Here is a 20869-nt window from a genome sequence, read left to right as displayed (position 1 = left end):
ACCGTTTCTTATCAGCCATGCATTTATATTTACCTCCCATATTTTTCAAGTTAGCTTGCACCTTCTGCCATACAGATGAAAGAGATGAAGAAAACCGTTCCTCTTCGGGAACCCCAGAAACCCCCCCCCCCCCCCCTCTTTGAAAGTTGAAAGTACAGAATTGGGGATGAAAACCATATGCACCAAGAAATGATGACTTGCCAGTGGATTCCTGACGGCGATTATTTATGGCAAACTCGGCTAACGGTAAATATGATGACCACACCTCTTGATTTTCAGACACAAAACACCTTAGATATGTCTCAAGGTTTTGGTTGGTACGCTCTGTCTGTCCATTCGACTGAGGATGGAAAGCTGAGGAAAAAGATAAGTGTACCCACAAACGGGAACAAAAAGCTTTCCAAAACTTAGAAATAAATTGGGTTCCCCGATACGAAACCACATCAGAAGGGACCCCGTGAAGCTTCACAATTTCACTGATGAACACCTGAGCAAGAGTCTTAGCATTAGGAAGTGCGGGTAACACAATGAAGTGTACCATTTTGCTAAGCCTGTCTACTATAACCAAGATAACGGTTTTACCTGCAGACAAAGGTAAGTCAGTGATGAAATCCATTGACAGATGTGTCCATGGCCTATTGGGAATGACAAGTGGCAATAAAGACCCTGCAGGACGTGTATGAGAGACTTTCGCTCATGCACAAATAGAACAAGTGGACACAAAATCCATTACATCCTGACGCAACCTTGGTCACCAAAAACGACGAGACAATAGCTCCAAGGTTGCTTTATTACCCGGGTGCCCAGCAAGTGCCGAATTATGATGTACCTTTAATAATTCGAGACGCAGGTTTAACGGTACAAACAATTTCTCTGAGGGGCAAGAGACCGGGGCGTCCCCCTGGGCCTCCAACACCTTCCCCTCCAGAACAGAGTGTACAGCAGAGACAACTACTCCTCTTTGTAAAATGGGTACCGGATCACTAACATTACCCCCTCCAGGGAAACTACGAGATAATGCGTCTGCCTTGGTATTTTTTGCCCCAGGACGATAGGTGATGACAAAGTTAAACCTGGTAAAAAATAGCGACCACCTAGCTTGTCTAGGGGTGAGACGCTTAGCCGATTCGAGGTACAGAAGGTTTTTGTGATCCGTAATCACCGTGACGGGTGGATTGCTCCCTCTAAGAAGTGACGCCATTCTTCAAACGCTAGTTTAATCGCTAATAGTTCCCTATTTCCAATATCATCGTTTTTCTCAGCTGTAGATAATTTTTGGGAAAAGAAAGCGCAAGGACGCCATTTGCCAGGAGACGGACCCTGAGACAGTACAGCCCCCACTCCCACCTCTGACGCATCTACTTCAACAATAAAAGGCTGGGAGACATCGGGTTGAATTAGAACAGGTGCCGAAGTAAATCTCTCTTTTAGAGAGGAAAATGCAATTTTAGCGGCGTCAGACCATATAGAAAAATCAGTCCCCTTCCTAGTCATGTCAGTAGGGGGTTTGACGATCACTGAATAATTTTTAATGAACTTTCTATAGAAATTTGCGAAACCCAAAAACCATTGTAGAGCTTTAAGGTTCTCAGGAAGATCCCAATCTAAAATTGCCTGGACCTTCCTAGGATCCATACGGAAACCTGAAACAGATAATAGATATCCTAGGAACTGTATTTCCTGAATGGCAAAGACACACTTTTCAATTTTCGCATATAATTTATTCGTTCGTAGGACCTGCAGTACCTGTCTGACATGTACTTCATGTGTTTTCAGATCAGCCGAATAAATTAAGATATCATCTAGGTATATCACCACAAACCTGCCGATAAGATGACTAAAAATATCATTAACGAAATGTTGGAAGACAGCAGGAGCATTGGTCAGACCGAAAGGCATGACTAAATTTTCATAATGCCCCTCAGGGGTGTTAAAAGCTGTCTTCCACTCATCCCCTTCCTTGATACGAATCAGATTGTAGGCCCCCCAAGATCAAGTTTGGAGAACCACTTAGCACCCGCAATCTGATTAAAAAGGTCAGGAATGAGAGGAAGAGGGTATGGGTCTCGAATGGTTATCCGGTTTAGCTTGAGGAAATCTAGGCAAGGACGCAGGCCCCCATCTTTCTTTTTAACAAAGAAAAACCCTGCAGCCACGGGTCAAGAAGAGGGTCTGATGTGTCCCTTAGCCAGACTCTCGGAGATATAATCTTTCATGGCTTGTCTCTCGGGACCCGAAAGATTATATAACCTAAAGGTTAATACTGAATGGTTAATATTCTGACAAATTTCATATTGGTAGAGGAGTAAGGCAGGGCTGCACTCTGTCTCCTTTGTTATTCGCCATAGCCATGGAACCTTTGGATGAACTGATTAGACAAGACAAAGAAATAGAGGGTTTTAGGTATGGGTCCCATGAGGAAAAAATTGCTCTGTATGCAGACAATATCATGTTGTTTGTGGGGTCACATGCCTCACTTTTGAAAAATTTTCAGGTTGGATTATGTACAGTTGAATGTGCTCCCTAAAATACAGGAGATTCGTAAGAAAATAGAAGTTTGGAAAAAAAAATCATATTTCGATGGCGGGGTGTCTATTCATGAGAAAGAGGGCGGATTATCAGTCTCAGATTTAGAACTGTATTTTATTTTCTGGGTAGATAAAAAATATGATAATGTGGGAGTAAGTCACATAGATACAAGATCATGATAGCGGGGATCAATGAAAATTTGGAAAACTGTAGCATTTTTCAACTAGTGGAAGCGGATATCTTGTGTACAGGACACCGGGGGTGGGTCCTGGACGGGTGCTATACGGCACCACTGTTTGGACTATGGTCCATTTAAATAGAGGTAGAAGGTTCAGGGGGTCACCCAAAAGTGGGTGAAAAGTTCCAGGCAGGCGCTAATTCAGAGAGGACTGGCTCGCAGTCTTCTCTATTTTAGTAAAGGAGTTTGGGGCCTGGAATTTTGGAGGCTCCAAAGTGTTATTTGGGTGGGATGGAGCCTCCACTCCTAAACCCTGGAAGCCAGCGCACAAGGGGTTAAGATCTCACAGACAACCACCCATTAAAGCAGGAAGTGATGCTGGAGGGTGTGGGTTGGGAGAGTGCACCTGTGAGGATAAGATGGAAGTCTGCTAGCTGCTCAGAGAGGACTTTTGAGTAGTTTGGAAGGGAAGCTGTGTCTGCTAAAAACGTATGTGCCTTTCTTTTGGTTGTTTTTCAGAAGAAAGACTGTTTTCCTAATTTATGCTGGAAACAAGCAGGACTTTTGTTGTGACGGTTTGGATGCTGAAGAAAAGCTGTATTTTGTTTTGTTTGGTCACCAATAAAGACCCTTTGCTTTACTGACACGGTTTTTCGCACTTGTCTCGCGGAGCTTAAAGACCCCAAAGCTTACACTTGTCACAACAAAAATCAAGTACAATACCTTTATTTGAGCTGTGGACTAAAGTCTGGAAAACTGCTAGAGAACTATGGCCCCAGAGGGGAATACTTCTCGACACCTTGCTGTGGGACAACGTTCACCTTAGGGAATTAAAATCAATAGAACAAAAAGTGTGATGGAAATATGGAATTACTAAAGTGGGTCGAGTATGGAAAGAGGGGGATATAACCTCCTATCAAGATCTCAAAATTGAATATGAAATAGGAAATAAAAATTGGAGGTTTTTTACCTACAACTGAAACATGCTTTGCGAGCTGAGATAGAAAAGGGAACTCAAATTGTCGCCCTGCCAAGACCTTCGATAAACATCTCTAATTTATTAGTGGGTAGAAAACTGACCTCTAAAATATATGGATGGCTGTTATACCAGAAGACTTATAAAAGCACCATCACTACTTTAAATCATAGATGCCAAAAAGTGTTAAATACGCAACAGGAATGATTCTGGGAAACAGCCATCCAGGAAAAAAATAGGGTGTCAAAAAACTTTTCCTATAGAATCACTCAATTTAATATACTATACCGCCTATATTATTCCCCCAAGATTCTTATGAAATGTTATAAATATGAGAAATTTAGCTGCAAAAAAAGAAGGGGCTGATGATATCCACATACTTTGGACATGTATAAAAATACAGAAATTCTGGGGGAAGGTAAAAGAAACAATTGAGAAAAAAGATCTGATTAAAATTCCCATTTGTTTGGAGATATGTGTCCTGGGAATGATGGCTAAAATAGATACCCCTCAAAATTGGGTTGTAATATCTAGACTAATATTTTATGCAAGGAAATGTATTATTGCTCACTGGGGAGATAGAGTGGGACCTACAGTTAAGGAATGGGAAAATTTGACTAGAGCTTCGCTGATCCGAGAGGAATTCCATTTGGTATCAAGTAAGAAAAAATACAGATTTGTTAGATTATGGCAGAAGTGGATAAAATGATTTGGGGGAGCGGGGAGAGAGGGGAGTAGGAGAAGAGTGATATATAATTTTCCTTTTTTTTTTTCCTCATCCTTCCTTCCCAGGAGAGGACAAAGCATCAGGGAAATAGGGAGGGATGGAGGTTTATGAATAAAGAAATTGGATGTAAAATGAATATGCTATAATAGAAAAAGGGAATTGATATCATTTGTTATATGACATATGAATGATTAAATAAATATTAAAAATAAGAGGAGGTGATTGTTACTGCGATGGAAAAAAGTGCAAGCAGCTGATGAAGAGTGGAGTATAATAATCAAAAAAGAATACCAGTTTATGAATTCTATAGAAACACAGGGGTAGATTTGTCATAGCCAGGTGGGCTATGATAACTAGGCCTGCTGCCGGATGCAGCATCTTAACTGGACTCTGCAGTGTAGCTGGCGTATAATCAGTCTTCTATGCCAGAAAACTGCCCTCTTTTCAGAAAAGTGGCAAGGCCGGAAGAGTAATAGCACTTGCCGAAAGATTTTTGAGCAAGTGCTGTTGAAACATTTTCACACTACAAAAGTGGCATATTTAAATGATAAATTTGGTCCAAAGCTTATTTGTATTACCAAAACATTGAAATATATTAAACATTATATTAAAGGGGTTCTCAGGGAGTTAAGAAAATAAAATGACTGAAAAAGGGTTTCTCCGGTAATCATCAAAAATAAAATCACTGAAAATACTTTAATATTGCTTAATTATTAAACTATTCCCAAATACCTTTTATTAGTTAGAGCTGCTTGTTTTGTCTGGGGAGCAATCATCAGGGGAAATAATATGGCAAACATCTTATTAGTACACACAAAATCTGTCCTGAACAGTGAGCTAAAGAGCTGCTTCATGCTCCTCTCTGATCTGCCTGTCAGGGATTATGATCCTGAATACAGTTTAATATGATCTTCAGCTGAATCGCTATACGAATGGAGCTCATGAGGAGACATGACGTACGGAGAGGTGGGGATGTGGCAAAAAAGCAGGAGTACTTGTATGCAGTCTCCACAGCAACACATTTTCACAGTCTGTCCTGTCCATCCTCTCTGTATTTCATGTTTCCTCATTAACTCCATTCCTACAGAGATTAAATGTAATATTTTATCAGATGTATTCAGGATTATAATCCCTGAATCCCTGACAAGTAGAGCAGAGAGGAGACTGAGGAAGCTCTTTAGCTCAGTGTTGTGAAGTAACTTGTCCTGCTGTATGATTAGGAGAGGTTTTGTGTGTACTAATAGGACAGTGGCCATTTTATTTCTCCTAATGATTGCGCCTTTGCAGTGGCGTGCCAGGAGGGGGTGGGGAGGCTTGGGCAGACCGCCCTGGGTGCCCGCTCTCAGGGGGGTGTGAGAAGCAATGATCGCTTCCATCAATGCAGATGAGCTGCAGTCCTGTCACTCACTGAACACTCAGCTCCAGGCACCAGTTCTATTCTTCAGGCCGGCGCACTGGATGTTGAAGCAGGGAGCCTTCTGCAGGAACAGATTGCGATGCCAGCCTGTGTTGGAAAAGCCTGCAGCTCTGGAATCTGCCTGTGCTCCTCCCACACAGTACTGCAGAGCGATCTGTGTCTGCAGGGGGAGAGCTGGATCTGAGCCTCAGGAATGGGAAAAAAGTGAATAGTCACTGTTTTTTTTGTTTTATTAGCACAGATTGGGCACAATGGACATTATTACTGTGAAGGGGCACAAAGAGCATTACTACTGTGAAGAGTATAACTGTTATGGGGCACAGAGTGGGGAGGACTACTGTGAATGGGGCACAGAGGGCAGTACTACTGTAAAGGTGACACGGAGGGCATTACTCCTGTGAAGGGGCATAACTGTTATGGGGCACAGAGTTGGCAATACTACTATGAAGGGGGCACAAAGGGCATTACTACTGTAAAGGGGCATACTGTAACTTATGGGGGCACGGTGAGGGCATAAATGCTATAAACAGGCACAGATATGGCATAACTACTGTGAAAGGGGAACAGAGCGGGTGTAACTACTGTGAGGGGGCACAATGAGGACATAACTACTGTGAAGGTGGCACAATGAAGGGATAAATACTTTAAGAGGGCACAATGTGGGCATAACTACTCTGAGGGAGCGCAATGTTTAAATTAATAGGGGGCACATATCTGGACATAACTACTGTGAAGGTTGTACAATAAGGCCTATACCACTGTCAGGATGCACAATTTTTTTTAACTATTCGCCAGAGAAAGGACCTGCCTCGGGTTCCAAACACCTTAGGCACGCAACTGCTCCCTAGACAAAACAAGCTATGATAACTAATAAAAGGTATTTAGGAATATTTCAATAATAAAATAATATTTAAGTATTTTAATTTCCTTAATTCCTGGAGAACCCTTTAAGCATTATTGGGCTTCATTTATCAAATTGGTGTGAAGTAGAACTGGCTTAGTTGCCCTTTGCAACCAATCAATGAGATTCCACCTTTCATTTTCCAAAAAAGCTGTCAAAAATGAAAGGTGGAATCTGATTGATTGGTTGCTATGGGCAACTAAGCCAGTTCTACTTTACGCCAGTTTGATAAATTAATCAATATAAGTGTTTATCAATAAAAGCTACAGTATATTTTTTTCCTAACATAGGATACAATATCAGAGAAAGTACTCTTAAAGCATACCGATTCTGGATTCTTTACAAACACTTTGGTTTTCCCCATTTGGTACTGATCAGCATCCATATTCACAGATCTCAAGAGATGCTGTACTCCTTGTCGCTCATCTCCTCTCCACTTAGGCCATGTTTCTGGTGTCAGGATGGCGTACCTGACAGCAAAGTAGATTGATCAATAATGTTATAGCAGACTTTTTAAGGGTGTCCAGAAAACAGTTATGTATCTCAGACTTGATTGTTACTAGCATTTTCTACCTTTGTAAAAATTTGTTAAAAACTCTTCGATAAGCAAAGCCAGCGCGACGTACACGGATGTTTTCTTTCAGACCCAGATATTCTACTTGATGTTTGACTCTGAAACACACAGCATGATAAGACTTAGACTTGGAAGCTAAATTATGCAAGTTACACATTTAACCCTTCTTATGAACTATTTTCTGACCTGCTTTCCTCCCAGTCTTTAGGCCTTTTAGTTTCATTTGGTTTGATACATCTGATATAATGAGGTGTGCATTTCATCAGGGTGTTTACAAGGTCATTGGCTTGTTTCTGAAAAAAAAAAAATATATATTTGTTTAATTAACATAACACTAAGCAACACACATAGGATTGTTATGGACTTGAAGAATGACATTCATGGCAGCTCTAAAACTGTACTTGTCCGCTTGCTACTGTGATAAAGACGCAATACAACGTGCCCTTACAGCACCTAGAGTAGATGACCTACCAAAAGCACTTGGTGATTAAACTTTGCTACAATTCTGTTAAGGGATGTGTAATAAAGGCCTCTAGAGACACTGGCCATTTTGCGATTGTGCAATATTGACATTCACATTTTTGCTGATCTGGCTTCATGCACTATACAGAAAAAGTTTCAAGCTGCTGCTTCAGATCCTCTCAAATATTGTTGGGCCTCTCATCTTGTCTTTACTAATTATAACTGTTCCTACAATTGTATGCTACTCACAAGGGTGAATCTAATGTGGAACATGATAGCCTTTTACCATTCCATAAAGGGAATATACCACATTGACCATCTTCATATCTCAGACAGATCGAAGTTTCACATTCACTTCCTTACAAGGATTCCAGCAAACTAAAAATTGTATACAGCCTTGAGATTGTCTACTTTGAACCTTTTAATTAACATAATATTATAGTATTATTAGTTGCTAATTTCCTTACTTACTGCTCTACCCTTTTGTGTGTGTGTGTGTGTTCGTATGGGTGTTTGGGGGGGGGGGGGGGGATCAGGATTTGCTTTGTGAGAAACTTTATTGATTAATCCTTTCAGGACCAAGCAATTTTTCACCTATCTGCCCAGGCCATTTTTAGCAAATCTGGCGTGTGTCAGTTTATGTGGTAATAACTTTAAAACGCTTTTACTTATCCAGGCCATTCTGAGAATGTTTTTCTCGTCACATATTGTACTTCATGACAGTGGTAAAATTGAGTCAAAATATTTTATTTTTATTTATAAAAAAAATACCAAATTTACCAAATGTTTGAAAAATTAGCAAATGTGATCATTTCTATTTCTCTACTTTTATAATAGATAGTAATATCTCCCCAAATAGTTATTACTTTACATTCCCCATATGTCTACTTCATGTTTAGATCATTTTGGAAATGACATTATTATTTTTGTGACATTAGAAGGCTTCAAAAAAAAATTCAATATTATTTATTCATTCATATGTCATATAACAAATTATATCAAATCTTTTTTCTTTACAGCATATTCATATTGCATCCAATTTTTTAATTCATAGCCCTCCATCCCACCCTATTTCCCTGATGCTTTGTCCTCTCCTGGGAAGGAAGGACGAGGGAAAAAATAAAAATAAAAAAAGGAAAGTTATATATCGCTCTTGTCCTCCTCCCTGCACCGACATCGCTCCCCCCCCCCCCCCCCGAGTCATTTTATCCATTTCTGCCACAATTTAGCAACTCTGTATTTTTTCTTACTTGATACCAAATGGAATTCCTCTTGAATCAGCGAAGCTCTGGTCAAGGTTTTCCCATTCCTTAACTGTAGGTACCACTCTATCTCCCCAGTGTACAATAATACATTTCCTTGCATAAAATGTTAATTTAGATGCTACAGCACGGTCTTGAGGGGTATCTATTTTATCCATCATTCCCAGGACACATATCTCCAAACAAATGGGAATTTTAATCAGATCTTTTTTCTCAATTGTTTCTTTTACCTTCCCCCAGAATTTCTGTATTTTTATACATGTCCAAAGTATGTGGATATCATCAGCCCCTTCCTCTCCACATTTTTTGCAACTAAATTTCTCAAATTTATAACATTTCATAAGAATCTTGGGGGAGTAATATAGGCGGTATAGTATATTAAATTGAGTGATTCTATAGGAAAAGTTTTTGATACCCTATTTTTTTCCTGGATGGCTTTTTCTTCCTGTTGCGCATTTAGCACTTTTTGCTATCTATGATTTAAAGTAGTAATAGCACTTTTATATGTCTTCTGGTACGTCAGCCATCCATATATTTTAGAGGACAATTTCCTACCTGCTGGTAAATTAGAGATGTTTATCAAAGGTCTTGGCAGGGCGACAATTTGAGTTCCCTTTCCTATCTCAGCATGCAAAGCATGTTTCAATTGTAGGTAAAAAAAACTCAAATTTTTATTTCCAATCTCATTCATTTTTAAGATCTTGATAGGAGATTATATCCCCCCTCTTTCCATACTTGACCCACTTTAGTAATTCCATGTTTCCACCACACATTTTGTTCTATTGATTTGAATTCCCTGAGGTGAGCGTTATCCCTTATCCCACAGCAAGGTATCAAGATGTATTCCCCTCTGGCGCTATAGTTCTCTAGCAGTTTTCCAGACTTTAGCCCACAGCTAAAATAAGGGTACTTTACTTAATTTTTGTTGTGACAAAATATCCGCTTCCACTAGTTGGAAAATGCTACAGTTTCCCAAATTTTAATTAATCCCCGCTATCATGATCTTATATCTATGTGACTTACTCCACATTATCATATTTTTTATCTACCCAGAAATAAAATACAGTTCTAAATCCGGGACTGATAATCCGCCCTCTTTCTCATGAATATACAGTATTTTGTGCTCTTATTCTCGTGTTTTTCCCTCTCCATATTAAGTCCGTTATTAAAGTAGCTATTTTTTGAAATATGCTTTTGCAAATTATTACTGGTGCATTCCAGAAAATATAATTCAAAGATGGTAATATGCTCATTTTCACCAGCGAAATACGCCCCACCATCAAAATATGAGTTTTTTTTTCCTAACTTCTATTTTCTTGCGAATCTACTGTATTTAAGGGAGCACATTCAACTGTACATAATTGCTAGAATTAGAGGTTATCTGAATTCCTAAATACTTAACCGGATCTTGTTTCTCTTTAATTTCCAGCAGTCCCGGTACAAACCCGTTCAGAGGGTCAATCAGAATGTAGGCCTATATACCAGTTTATTTTCAGTCCAGCATGATCACTATATGCCTCAAAAACCTGAAAAATCTTCAAAAGTGAGGCATGTGACCCCACAAACATAATATTGTCTGCATACAGAGCAATTTCCTTCTTCATCGGATCCATATCTAAAACCCTCTATTTCCTTGTCTTGTCTAATCAGGTCAGCCAGAGGTTCCATGGCTATGGCAAATAGCAGGGCCCAGGCCATTTTTAGCAAATCTTAAAGTTATTACCACATAAACTGACACATGTCAAACACTTTTACTTATCCAGGCCATTCTGAGATTGTTTTCTCGTCACATATTGTACTTCATGACAGCGGTAAAATGGAGTCAAAATATTTCATTTTTATTTATAAAAAAAATACAAAATTTACCAAATATTTGAAAAATTAGCAAATTTCTATTTCTCTACTTTTATAATAGATAGTAATATCTCCCAAAGTAGTTATTACTTTACATTCCTCATATGTCTACTTCATGTTTTGGATCATTTTGAAAATGACATTTTATTATTTTTGTGACATTAGAAGGCTCAGCAGTTTAGAAGCAAATCTTTAAAAAAAATTAAGAAAATTTCCAAAACCCACTTTTTAAGGACCAGTTCAGGTCTGAAGTGACTTTGAGAGACTTAAATAATAGAAACCACCCATAAATTGCCCCATTTTAGAAACTACATCCCTCAAGGTATTAAAAACTGATTTTTACAAACTTTAGGTGTTGTGAAGAAATCCCCCTTTTCTTTCAATATTCATTCCGAACACCGGTCTCAAAACAAACGAACGCTGGATCTATATATACCGAATAGCTAGAAGAGCGCTGTTCGGTACTTTTGTGCATATGAAGGAGGGGAACAATCGCTGCTAGGAGCCAGGGGAATCCATGCGGTACTTGATTTGTTTTTCCTTTTTTCTAAAGTGACCGTCAAAAACACCCAAACTTATGGAACTATTTTGGGAAGCCCACCCAGGTTGAATCGGTCACAGAAGACTTCCATGTCTCTTTGAGAACCCCTAAACCGATCTGGGTGAAATTTGAATATGTTGATCACCCAGATTGGGATTTGTGGAGATACCTTATGTATAAAGGGGTGTTCCAGATATTGGGGAAAACTGACTTTTCAGTCTAGAGATAATAAAGTTGTTACTTTATCAGGCTTGATTTTCTCCAGGCCTAGGGGAGGACATTGTATGTTTATGCTGGAACGGTTTTATGTTTCCATTGCACTTGATTGGCTATACTGTGTCCCTCCCTGTGTGATGTCTCCTTGCAATGGTGACTTGCATAAAAAGCCTGTGTGTGATAATAAAAGTGTGTTCTATTTGTACCCTTCTTCTGGACTTCGGCTGATGTTTGGGGATCCGCATGCTTTATTAAGAGAATCATCTTATAAAGTTATTGGCATTTCGGATGGAATTCATCTACTTCAACTGCCGAACGGAGCGCTATATTCACCAAGCTCTGGCGGTTCAGGAGGAAACTACCAAATGTGGTTTAAATATACTTGGTTTCCTTACAGGTGTTCCACAAGAATTAATGGCAAATGGAGATGAAATTTCAGAATTTCACTTTTTTGGCAGATTTTCCATTTTAATCCATTTATTTCACTAGCAAAGCAAGGGTTAACAGCCAAACTGAACTCAATATTTATTGCCCTAATTCTGTAGTTTACAGAAACACCCCATATGTGGTTGTAAACTTCAGTACGGGCACACGGCATGGCGCAGAAGGAAAGGAACACCATATGGGTTTGGAAAGCAGATTTTCTTTGGGATAATTTTAAGCTGCCATGACATTTGAAGACCCCCTGATGCACCCCTAGAGTAGAAACTCCCCCAAAAATTACCCCATTTTGGAAACTATGGGATAAGGTGGCAGTTTTGTTGGTACTATTTTAGGGTACATATGATTTTTGTTTGCTCTATATTACACTTTTCTGAGGCAAGGTAACAAAAAATTACTGTTTTGGCACAGTTTTTATTTTCTGCTATTTACAATGTTTATCTGACAGGTTAAATCATGTGGTATTTTTTATATAGAAGGTTGTTGCAGATGCAAAAAATACTAAATATGACAACTTTTTTTGTTTGTTTGTTTCAGTTTTACATAAAGCATTTTTGAAAAAAAAATTTTTTTTTGTGTCTCCATATTCTGAAAGCCATATTTTTTTTGGGGGGGAACTGTCTTATATAGGGGCAAATTTTTGGGGGTATGAGATGACAGTTTGATTGGTACTATTTTAACGTGCGTATGACTTTTTGATCGCTTGCTATTACACTTTTTGTGATGTAAGGTGACAAAAAATGGCTTTTTTTTTACACAGTTTTTAATTTTTTTTTTTTTTACTGTGTTCACCTGAGGGGTTAGGTCATGTGGTATTTTTATACAGCAGGTTCTTATTGATACAGCGATACCTAATATGTATACTTTTTCTATTTATTTATGTTAAACACAATAACAGCATTTAAAAAAAAAAACGTTTCAGTGTCTCCATATTCTGAGAGCCATAGTTTTTATTTATATTTTTTAGTGATCGTCTTAGGTAGGGTATCATTTTTGTGGGATGAGATGACGGTTTGGCACTATTTTGGGGTGCATATGACTTTTTGATCGCTTGGCATTACACTTTTTGTGACGTAAACTTTTTTTTTTTACACCTATCTTATTTTATACTTTTTATGGTGTTCACCTGAGGAGATGGGGAACGGTGTGGAACAGAAGCATGAAACTGAACCCTACGGGTGCACTACAGAGTGTTCTGTTCAGTGCTTCCGTTCGGCAAAAAGATAAAACATGTCCTATCATTTTGCGGTATGGACATACTGATGCGGATCAGGAACCCCATTCAAAAGAATGGGTCAGCGATCCTCATGCGGGTGCCCCATGGTCAGTGTCCGTGCATTGCAGACCGCAATTTGCGGTCTGCAGCGCGGCCACGGGAAGTTTGTGTGCAGGAGGCCTAAGTTTTACACAATAATATCATTTTGAAACAAAAAAAATTATGTTTTAGTGTGTTCGGATTATCTGAGAGCCATAGTTTTTGAGCGATTGTCTTAGGTAGGGTATCATTTTTGCGGGATGTGATGACGATTTGATTGGCACTATTTTGGGGTGCATATGGCTTTTTGACCGTTTTCCATTACACTTTTTGTGACGTAAGGTGACCAAAAATTGCTTTTTTTACACCGTTTTTTAATTATCTTTTTTACTGTGTTCACCTGAGGGCTTAGGTCATGTGGTATTTTTATAGAGCAGGTTGTTACGGATGTGGCAATACCGAATATGTCAACTTTCTCTATTTAGAAAAAAATGTGGGAGGGGTTCAATCAGCACAACCCTGTATGCAGGTGCACATTGCTATGGCGAAATACAGATACAAACGCAAAAACACAAATGCAATCGTATTTCAATGGATCCAGGGATGCAAGTACCTAGTATATATTGGAGGCGTGGCGATCTCCATGCAGTCATGCACACCTGACCAGTTAGTCTGCCCTGGAGGCTGGTTTTAAAGTCAGTATAAAACTGAGTCTGCTTTCATAGTGCCTACCAGTAGCCATTTGGCTCCAGGAGAAGTATATAGTTGGCTCAACATGCATGTTGGTACTTGCATCCCTGGATCCGATGAAAGCTGTAATGGCACCGGACGGGGTTAAAAGCAGAGTGTGCTTGGCGTGCATGCTGTACCTGCGCTCCCTGGACTTTGTGTGGCTGTCATGGCCCATAACAGGTAGGAACTAGTGTTAGGGACCACTCATGGAGGCGACCTTGACGTGGTAAGTGGCTTATTACGCTTTGGCCAAAATGTACAACAATGCCTCATTCAACATCCAGCTTAGAGGCAGGGCAGAGTGCTGGTTGCAGAGTGTGATTGCATTTTTGTTTTTGCATTTTTAACTTTATTTATTTAAGTTTTACACAATATCATTTTTGAAAAAAAAACAAAAACATGTTTTAGTGTCTCCATATTCTGAGAGCCATAGTTTTTTCAGTTTTTGGGCGATTGTCTTAGGTAGTGGCAAATTTTTTGCAGGAGGAGGTGACAGTTAGATTGGTACTATATTGGGGGGCATACACCTTTTTGATCGCTTGGTTAAAGTTTTTTAGCACTGTTTTCATTTTGTTTGACAGTGTTCACCTGAGGGGTTAGGTCATGTGATATTTTTATAGAGCAGGTCAATACGGATGTGGCGAAACCTAATATGTCTACTTTTCTTTTTTTCCTATTTTTTACAATTTTTGGGGAAAAATACACTTTTTTTATTTTACTTGAAACTTTAAACATTTTTGTAAAACTTAATTTTTTCACTTTATTTTTTGTCCCACTCTGGGACTTCAACTTTTGGGGCTCTGATCTCCTCTACAGTGCATGACAGGTGTTGCTGGGACAGTGTTGCTACAGTAAAAAATAAATATGAATATTGGACAGGGACAGTGCAGGGAGATCATAGGTAGTGTTTTTAGACACTGTAGGGAGAGAATAAGGAGATTGCAGGGACAGTATAGACTGAGTGTAATTGCCCTATGCATTTTGTTCACCTGCTGAGCCATTCAGACTTAATATGTTCTGTTAAACATTGTTAACCCGCCTGCGGCCTGCCCTGACTTCTGCCTTCGTACCCTTACTACACTTCTGTCTGACTCAGTCTCCCAGCATCCACTTGGTGTATTGTGTAACCTTTAAAGTCAGTCTAGTGGGTTCACACTCTGGTCCCGATTCCCTTGGGTTTCAATTCCCCGTTGAGGTAGCACCTGGTACTTTCCTCGTGAAAGTCTCTCCTCACCATCAGAGGTATTGTAAGAACGAGCGATGTTCTCAAACTTCGCCCTCAGAGGGACTTGGTCACGTGGGGCAGCAGGTTCGCACCCGCTGATCATAACAGTTTGCTCAGGCCATGGACCCCACAGATCAGAACCCTCCCAGTCTCAATGAGTGATACCAGGAGTTGGCCCAACAGTGTAAGCACTACTACCACCAGTTTGTGCCACACTTATCTTCCTTGACAGCTCCCATCTCAGTCTTCACCGTAAAGGGGTGAATCCTAAGAGTTGGACAGCTAGGCTGAATTAGCCTTTCAAGTCTTGAAGCAGGCCTTCTCTACGACTCCAGTACTCCATCGTCCTGATGCCAATAAGCAATTTCTTTCTGGATGCATCGTCTATTGGAGCTGGGGCGGTGCTTTCACAAGTCTTCTCCTGGTAAGATGAAAACCTGTGGCTTCATCTCCAGGGGCTTCTCTACTCCTGAGCGCAACTACTCGATTGGGGACAAAGAGTTCTTGGCCATCAAGATGGCATTGGAGGAATGGTGGTACCTTCTGGAAGGAGCCGCTCATCCTGTGGTGATCTATACTAGTGACCACAAGAACCTCACCTATCTGCAGTCTGCGCAGAGAATCCTCAACAAGCTAGATGGTCCCTGTTTGCCCGTTTTGATTTCGTTCTTCACTTTCATGCTACAGACAAGAATATCAAAGTAGATGCTTTCTCAAGATCCTTTGATTCTACTGACCAGGAAGAGGAGCCCCAACATCTCATCAATCCTGCTAAAATCTCTCTCTGCCCTGTCAAGCAATCCAAGATCCCGCCTGGAAAGACTTTTCTATAATCAGGTCTGGGATCTCTTCTTTAGATTACTCATTTTTGCTATAAAACTAAAAGTATAATAAATAGATGGTATTGTTGGAATGATCGTTCCTTAGTAATAATTGCTATATATGTTTTAGGATTAAAAAAAAAATGCTTTGATATAATTTTACTAGCTGTTTTGATATAATTTTCATTGTGGATGTGGTGGATCAATAGGACTTCGTAGCACCTTCCTTGTTACTGTGGGGTGAGCCAGCACATCTGTTTCTTTACTTTTTCACTCTGAAACTGGCAATATTGTCTGCACTGGCATTGGGAATCCCAGACTATGATAACCGTTTAACCTGTTTTATTTAGAGCTCCAGGGACACAGTACAGCAGTACTCACTCAAAAACATGGTGATAGGCACAGACCAGTTGCATATTTTTCAGCCAAATTGGATCCTGTGTCCAGGGGAGCTCCTTCATGCGTCAGAGCTGTGGCGGCTGTCCAGCTCATGGTGGAAAAAGCATCTGACATTGTCCTTGACTACCCTCTAGTGGTACAAGCACCACATGACATTCAAGGCATACTCAGTCAAGTACAGCCAAAACACATTTCTATGTCCAGACAACTGAGGTTACAATTTTCCCTCCTCATGCCAGATAGCATTACCTTTGAGAGATGCACAACTGTGAATCCTGCTACACTGTTACCAATCACAGATTCAGAAATGGAGGAGGGGAGGTACAGGTCCATTACTTACAGAGTTAATGGAAACAGAAGATCATGATTGTGAGCATTTGATGCAACAAGAGACCTCTGGTTTTTCACATATTCATGACAAACCTCTTGATAACCCTGATTTTGAGTATTTTGTAGATGGAAGCAGATTTATGGGAGAGGATGGCTGGTTCCACACTGGATATGCGGTGGTTATACAGCACAAGGTAGTATTTGCTGAACCACACCCTCTACACATGTCAGCACAGGAGGCAGAGTTGAAGGCACTCTCTAAGGCATGCAAAATGGCTAAAGACAAGAAGGCGAACATCTACACGGATTCCAGGTATGCTTTTGGTATTGCACATGATTATGGACCAATTTGGCAGGCCAGAGACTTTTTGACATCGGCAGGCCAGCCCATTAAGAACAAAGACTCTGTATTTGAACTAATGAACTCTTTTTTGTACCTGAAGAAGTGGCTGTCATAAAGGTAAAAGCCCACACAAAACAAGTGACTAATGAATCAAAAGGAAATGACAGGGCTGACAAAGCTGCTAAACAAGGCACCCTCAAGCCCAGAGACACTGAAATTGTACCGGTGAATGCCTTTGAGCCTCAGGAGATGTCTGTGGAGGTTTGGTGTTCCTGAAGTTATTGAGTCAGATAGAGGCTCCCACTTCACAGGTGAAGTGATGAGAGGTTATGCAAGCTTTAGGGGTGACTCAAGCCTTCCATACAGTGTACCACCCACAAATCAGCGGCCGTGTTGAACGCTTGAATGGGACAATAAAAACTGAAAATTCAGAAAGCCATGCAGGAAACAGGTAGACCATAGACAGAGTGATTGCCTCTAGCCTTGTACTCAATAAGAGCCACACCAAACAAGAAGACATGGTTGTCCCCCTTTGAGGTATTGTTTGGTAGTGCCCCAAGGCTTGGATTGTATTTCCCTCAACAGTTGTAGTTGCAGGCTGACAGTATGGTCAGTTACATTAAGGCCCTCGCTGAAAGGTTAGATCACACTGATAAACAAGTGTTTGCTTCCATTCCAGATCCTGACTCAGTAGAAGGCACACACAGTCTTGAGCCTGGAGATTGGATGGTGATAAAGAGGCATGTGAGGAAAACCTTTGAGCCCAGATTTGATGGTCCCTTCCCAGTCCCGTTGAAAACTGCAACGTCCATAAAGGTCGAATGAAAGCCTAACTGGATTCATGCCTCATATTGCAAGAAAGTGCCAAACCCTGAGGATGGAGATCCTTGCACTGCTACTCCTGGCTCTGAGCATCCAAGCTCTACATGTGAACCTAAAAAATAACTGGAACAATGCCTGTATTAGGCATCATCAGGCCATGTTAAAGAATATGACAGATGCGAACAATTATAAAAACTGTTGGATCTGTACTCGCAGTCCTGTGAGTTCAAAGACTATGCCTCCTTTAACGATCCCGGTGCCGTGGTTAGAGCTTGCTGACATAAACTGTAGAGACTTTTTATCCATTCGAAGATCAGAGAATGAAAGTCTTAAAGGGCTTCTGTCACCCCATTAAACCGTTTTTTTTTTCTTTACTAATAATCCCTACACTGCGATCTCATCATACATAAGCTAATTAATGATTTTCATTCAGTAGAATTTGTTAAAAATCGATTTTTGAAATATGTAAATTACCTTGCTACCAGCAAGTAGGGCGGCTACTTGCTGGTAGCAGCCGCATCCTCCGATGGTAATGACGCCCCCTCTGCTTGTTGATTGACAGGGCCAGCGGACGGGATCTTTCTCTGCTGGCCCTGCCTGTTTTGATTCAATATCTGGCGCCTGCGCCGCACCTCTCTTCAATCTGCGCAGGCGCACTGAGAGGCGGCCACTCGCTCGGCCGCTCCATCCTCAATGCGCCTGCGCCGATGACGTCACATCTACACCCGGCGCAGGCGCATTGAGGAGCGAGCGGCCGAGTGAGTGGCCGCCTCTCAGTGCGCCTGCGCAGATTGAAGAGAGGTACGGCTGCGGCGCAGGCGCCAGATATTGAATCAAAACAGGCAGGGCCAGCAGAGAAAGATCCCGTCCGCTGGCCCTGTCAATCAACAAGCAGAGGGGGCGTCATTACCATTGGAGGATGCGGCTGCTACCAGCAAGTAGCCGCCCTACTTGCTTATAGCAAGGTAATTTACATATTTCAAGATATACAAGATCATTAATAAATATATTGGAGAATAGGGCCCAATACTGACCCCTGAGGCACCCCACTAGTGACAGTGACCCAATCTGAGTATGTACCATTAATAACAACCCTCTGTTTTCTATCATTGAGCCAGTTACTTACCCACTTACAGACGTTTTCTCCCAGTCCGAGCATTCTCATTTTATATACTAACCTTTTATGTGGTACAGTGTCAAATGCTTTGGAGAAGTCCAGATACACGACATCCATTGATTCACCGCTGTCAAGTCTAGAACTTACCTCCTCATAGAAACTGATTAAATTTGTTTGACATGATCGATCCCTCACGAAGCCATGCTGATATGGCGTTATTTGCTTATTTCCGTTAAGATGCTCTAACATAGCATCTCTCAGAAAACCTTCAAACTGTTTACCTACAACAGATGTTAAACTTACCGGCCTATAGTTTCCAGGCTCTGTTTTTGGACCCTTTTTGAATATTGGCACTACATTTGCCATGCGCCAATCCTGTGGGACATTCCCTGTCAACATAGACTCTGCAAATCAGAAATAAGGGTCTGGCTATGACATTACTTAATTCCCTTAGGATACGGGGGTGTATGCCATCCGGTCCTGGCGATTTGTCTATTTTAATCTTTTTAAGTCGCTGTTGCACTTCTTCCTGGGTCAGACAGGACACTTTTAATGGGGAATTTATTTCAACATTCGGCATGTCATCTGACAGTTTATTTTCCTCAGTGAATACATTGGTGAAAAAAATATTTAACAGCTTTGCTTTCTCCTCGTCACTCTCTGCGACACCCCCCTCATTACTCTTTAACAGGCCGACACCTTCAGCTTTATACTTTTTAACATTTATATAATTGAAGAACATTTTAGGGTTAGTTTTACTCTCTTTGGCAATTATCTTGAACTGAATCAGCCCGGGTTTGCTTGATATGCAAATGAGGACCATCAAAGGGTTCTTGGGGTGGCACACTGATTAAAGAAAGATCTGCCAGGACTGTCATGTCCTGGGGCAAGCCCGACCCCCTTCTGATAAGTACTGCCCACGCCTGTATCAGCAAGGACATATATGCTGGGATGGGGGTAGGGGTATATGATAGAACTTTCTTCCTGTGTAATCATCTGCACTAACCTAGCTCTCAAGTAGGAGCAATGGGGACCTCTGGGACAAGAGAAGTCTTTCTGGACTCTGCAATCAAGAATGTCTGTCATTCGCTAAGACCTGCTGGAGAGGAGTGCTCTGAGTATAGAGAAAAACCCATGGCATGTGTGACAGAGAGAGAATGGTGTAGCTAGCTTAAGGATCCTGAACCCCTCCAATCCCCTCTCCCATTCCCTTAATTGTATTTAGAATGTAGGTATATCCCTATTTGTAAATAAATTCAACACTGAGTTAAGATACAGTTGTTCTTCAGCAATTTAAGGCACCCGCAAAGCAGAGCAAATTCTACATTTGGCACCCCAGAAAGAGTATGGAAATTTCTATATCCACAAAGAACCTATAAGACGGAATTGCTCTAATTCAATCTGCTGGAAGAACAGACCAGGCCTGTTGCACAGATCCAGTGGTGAAGTCAGCTAGATTTTGGACTTCGTAGAAGGATTGAAAGTGTGGTGAGTTGGATATGCAAAAGTTCTAATTGTTTGTTGTCCTTGAGTGTATTTGGAGTTGTAATAGTGGATAAAGTATTGACTGCTGTATGTTAATGAGCGTTAAAGAAGAGGAAAGTGTGGATTCTCTGTAGAGGAACAATTTGTGTTTTGTTTGGAATCTTGACTTGAGTTCAGACTGAGTGTGTGGAAACACTGAAAAGTTTGGTTCTTTGTCTTGTTCACTTGTGAGTGTGTATTGGCAGTACAATAGCTTTTATAT

General features: G+C 40.7%; 1 protein-coding gene across 3 annotated transcripts in view; it reads right to left on the bottom strand.

The window, feature by feature from the left end:
* LOC122946477 (unconventional myosin-If-like) overlaps positions 1–20869 on the bottom strand; it is a 1093167-nt gene that overhangs the window by 280546 nt on the left and 791752 nt on the right. For all 3 annotated transcript variants that reach the window (XM_044306152.1, XM_044306170.1, XM_044306161.1), the window contains 3 exons: positions 7489–7595; positions 7302–7400; positions 7054–7198 (listed from right to left, as the gene is read on the bottom strand). In XM_044306152.1, coding sequence (XP_044162087.1) covers positions 7054–7198; positions 7302–7400; positions 7489–7595 — 351 coding nt within the window. The remainder of the gene's footprint in view (positions 1–7053; positions 7199–7301; positions 7401–7488; positions 7596–20869) is intronic.

The sequence above is a fragment of the Bufo gargarizans genome, chromosome 1 (genome assembly GCF_014858855.1).
Source record: "Bufo gargarizans isolate SCDJY-AF-19 chromosome 1, ASM1485885v1, whole genome shotgun sequence".
NCBI classification, from domain to species: Eukaryota; Metazoa; Chordata; class Amphibia; order Anura; family Bufonidae; genus Bufo; species Bufo gargarizans.
Note: the sequence above shows the minus strand (reverse complement) of the source record. Positions and strands in the feature narration are given on the sequence as shown.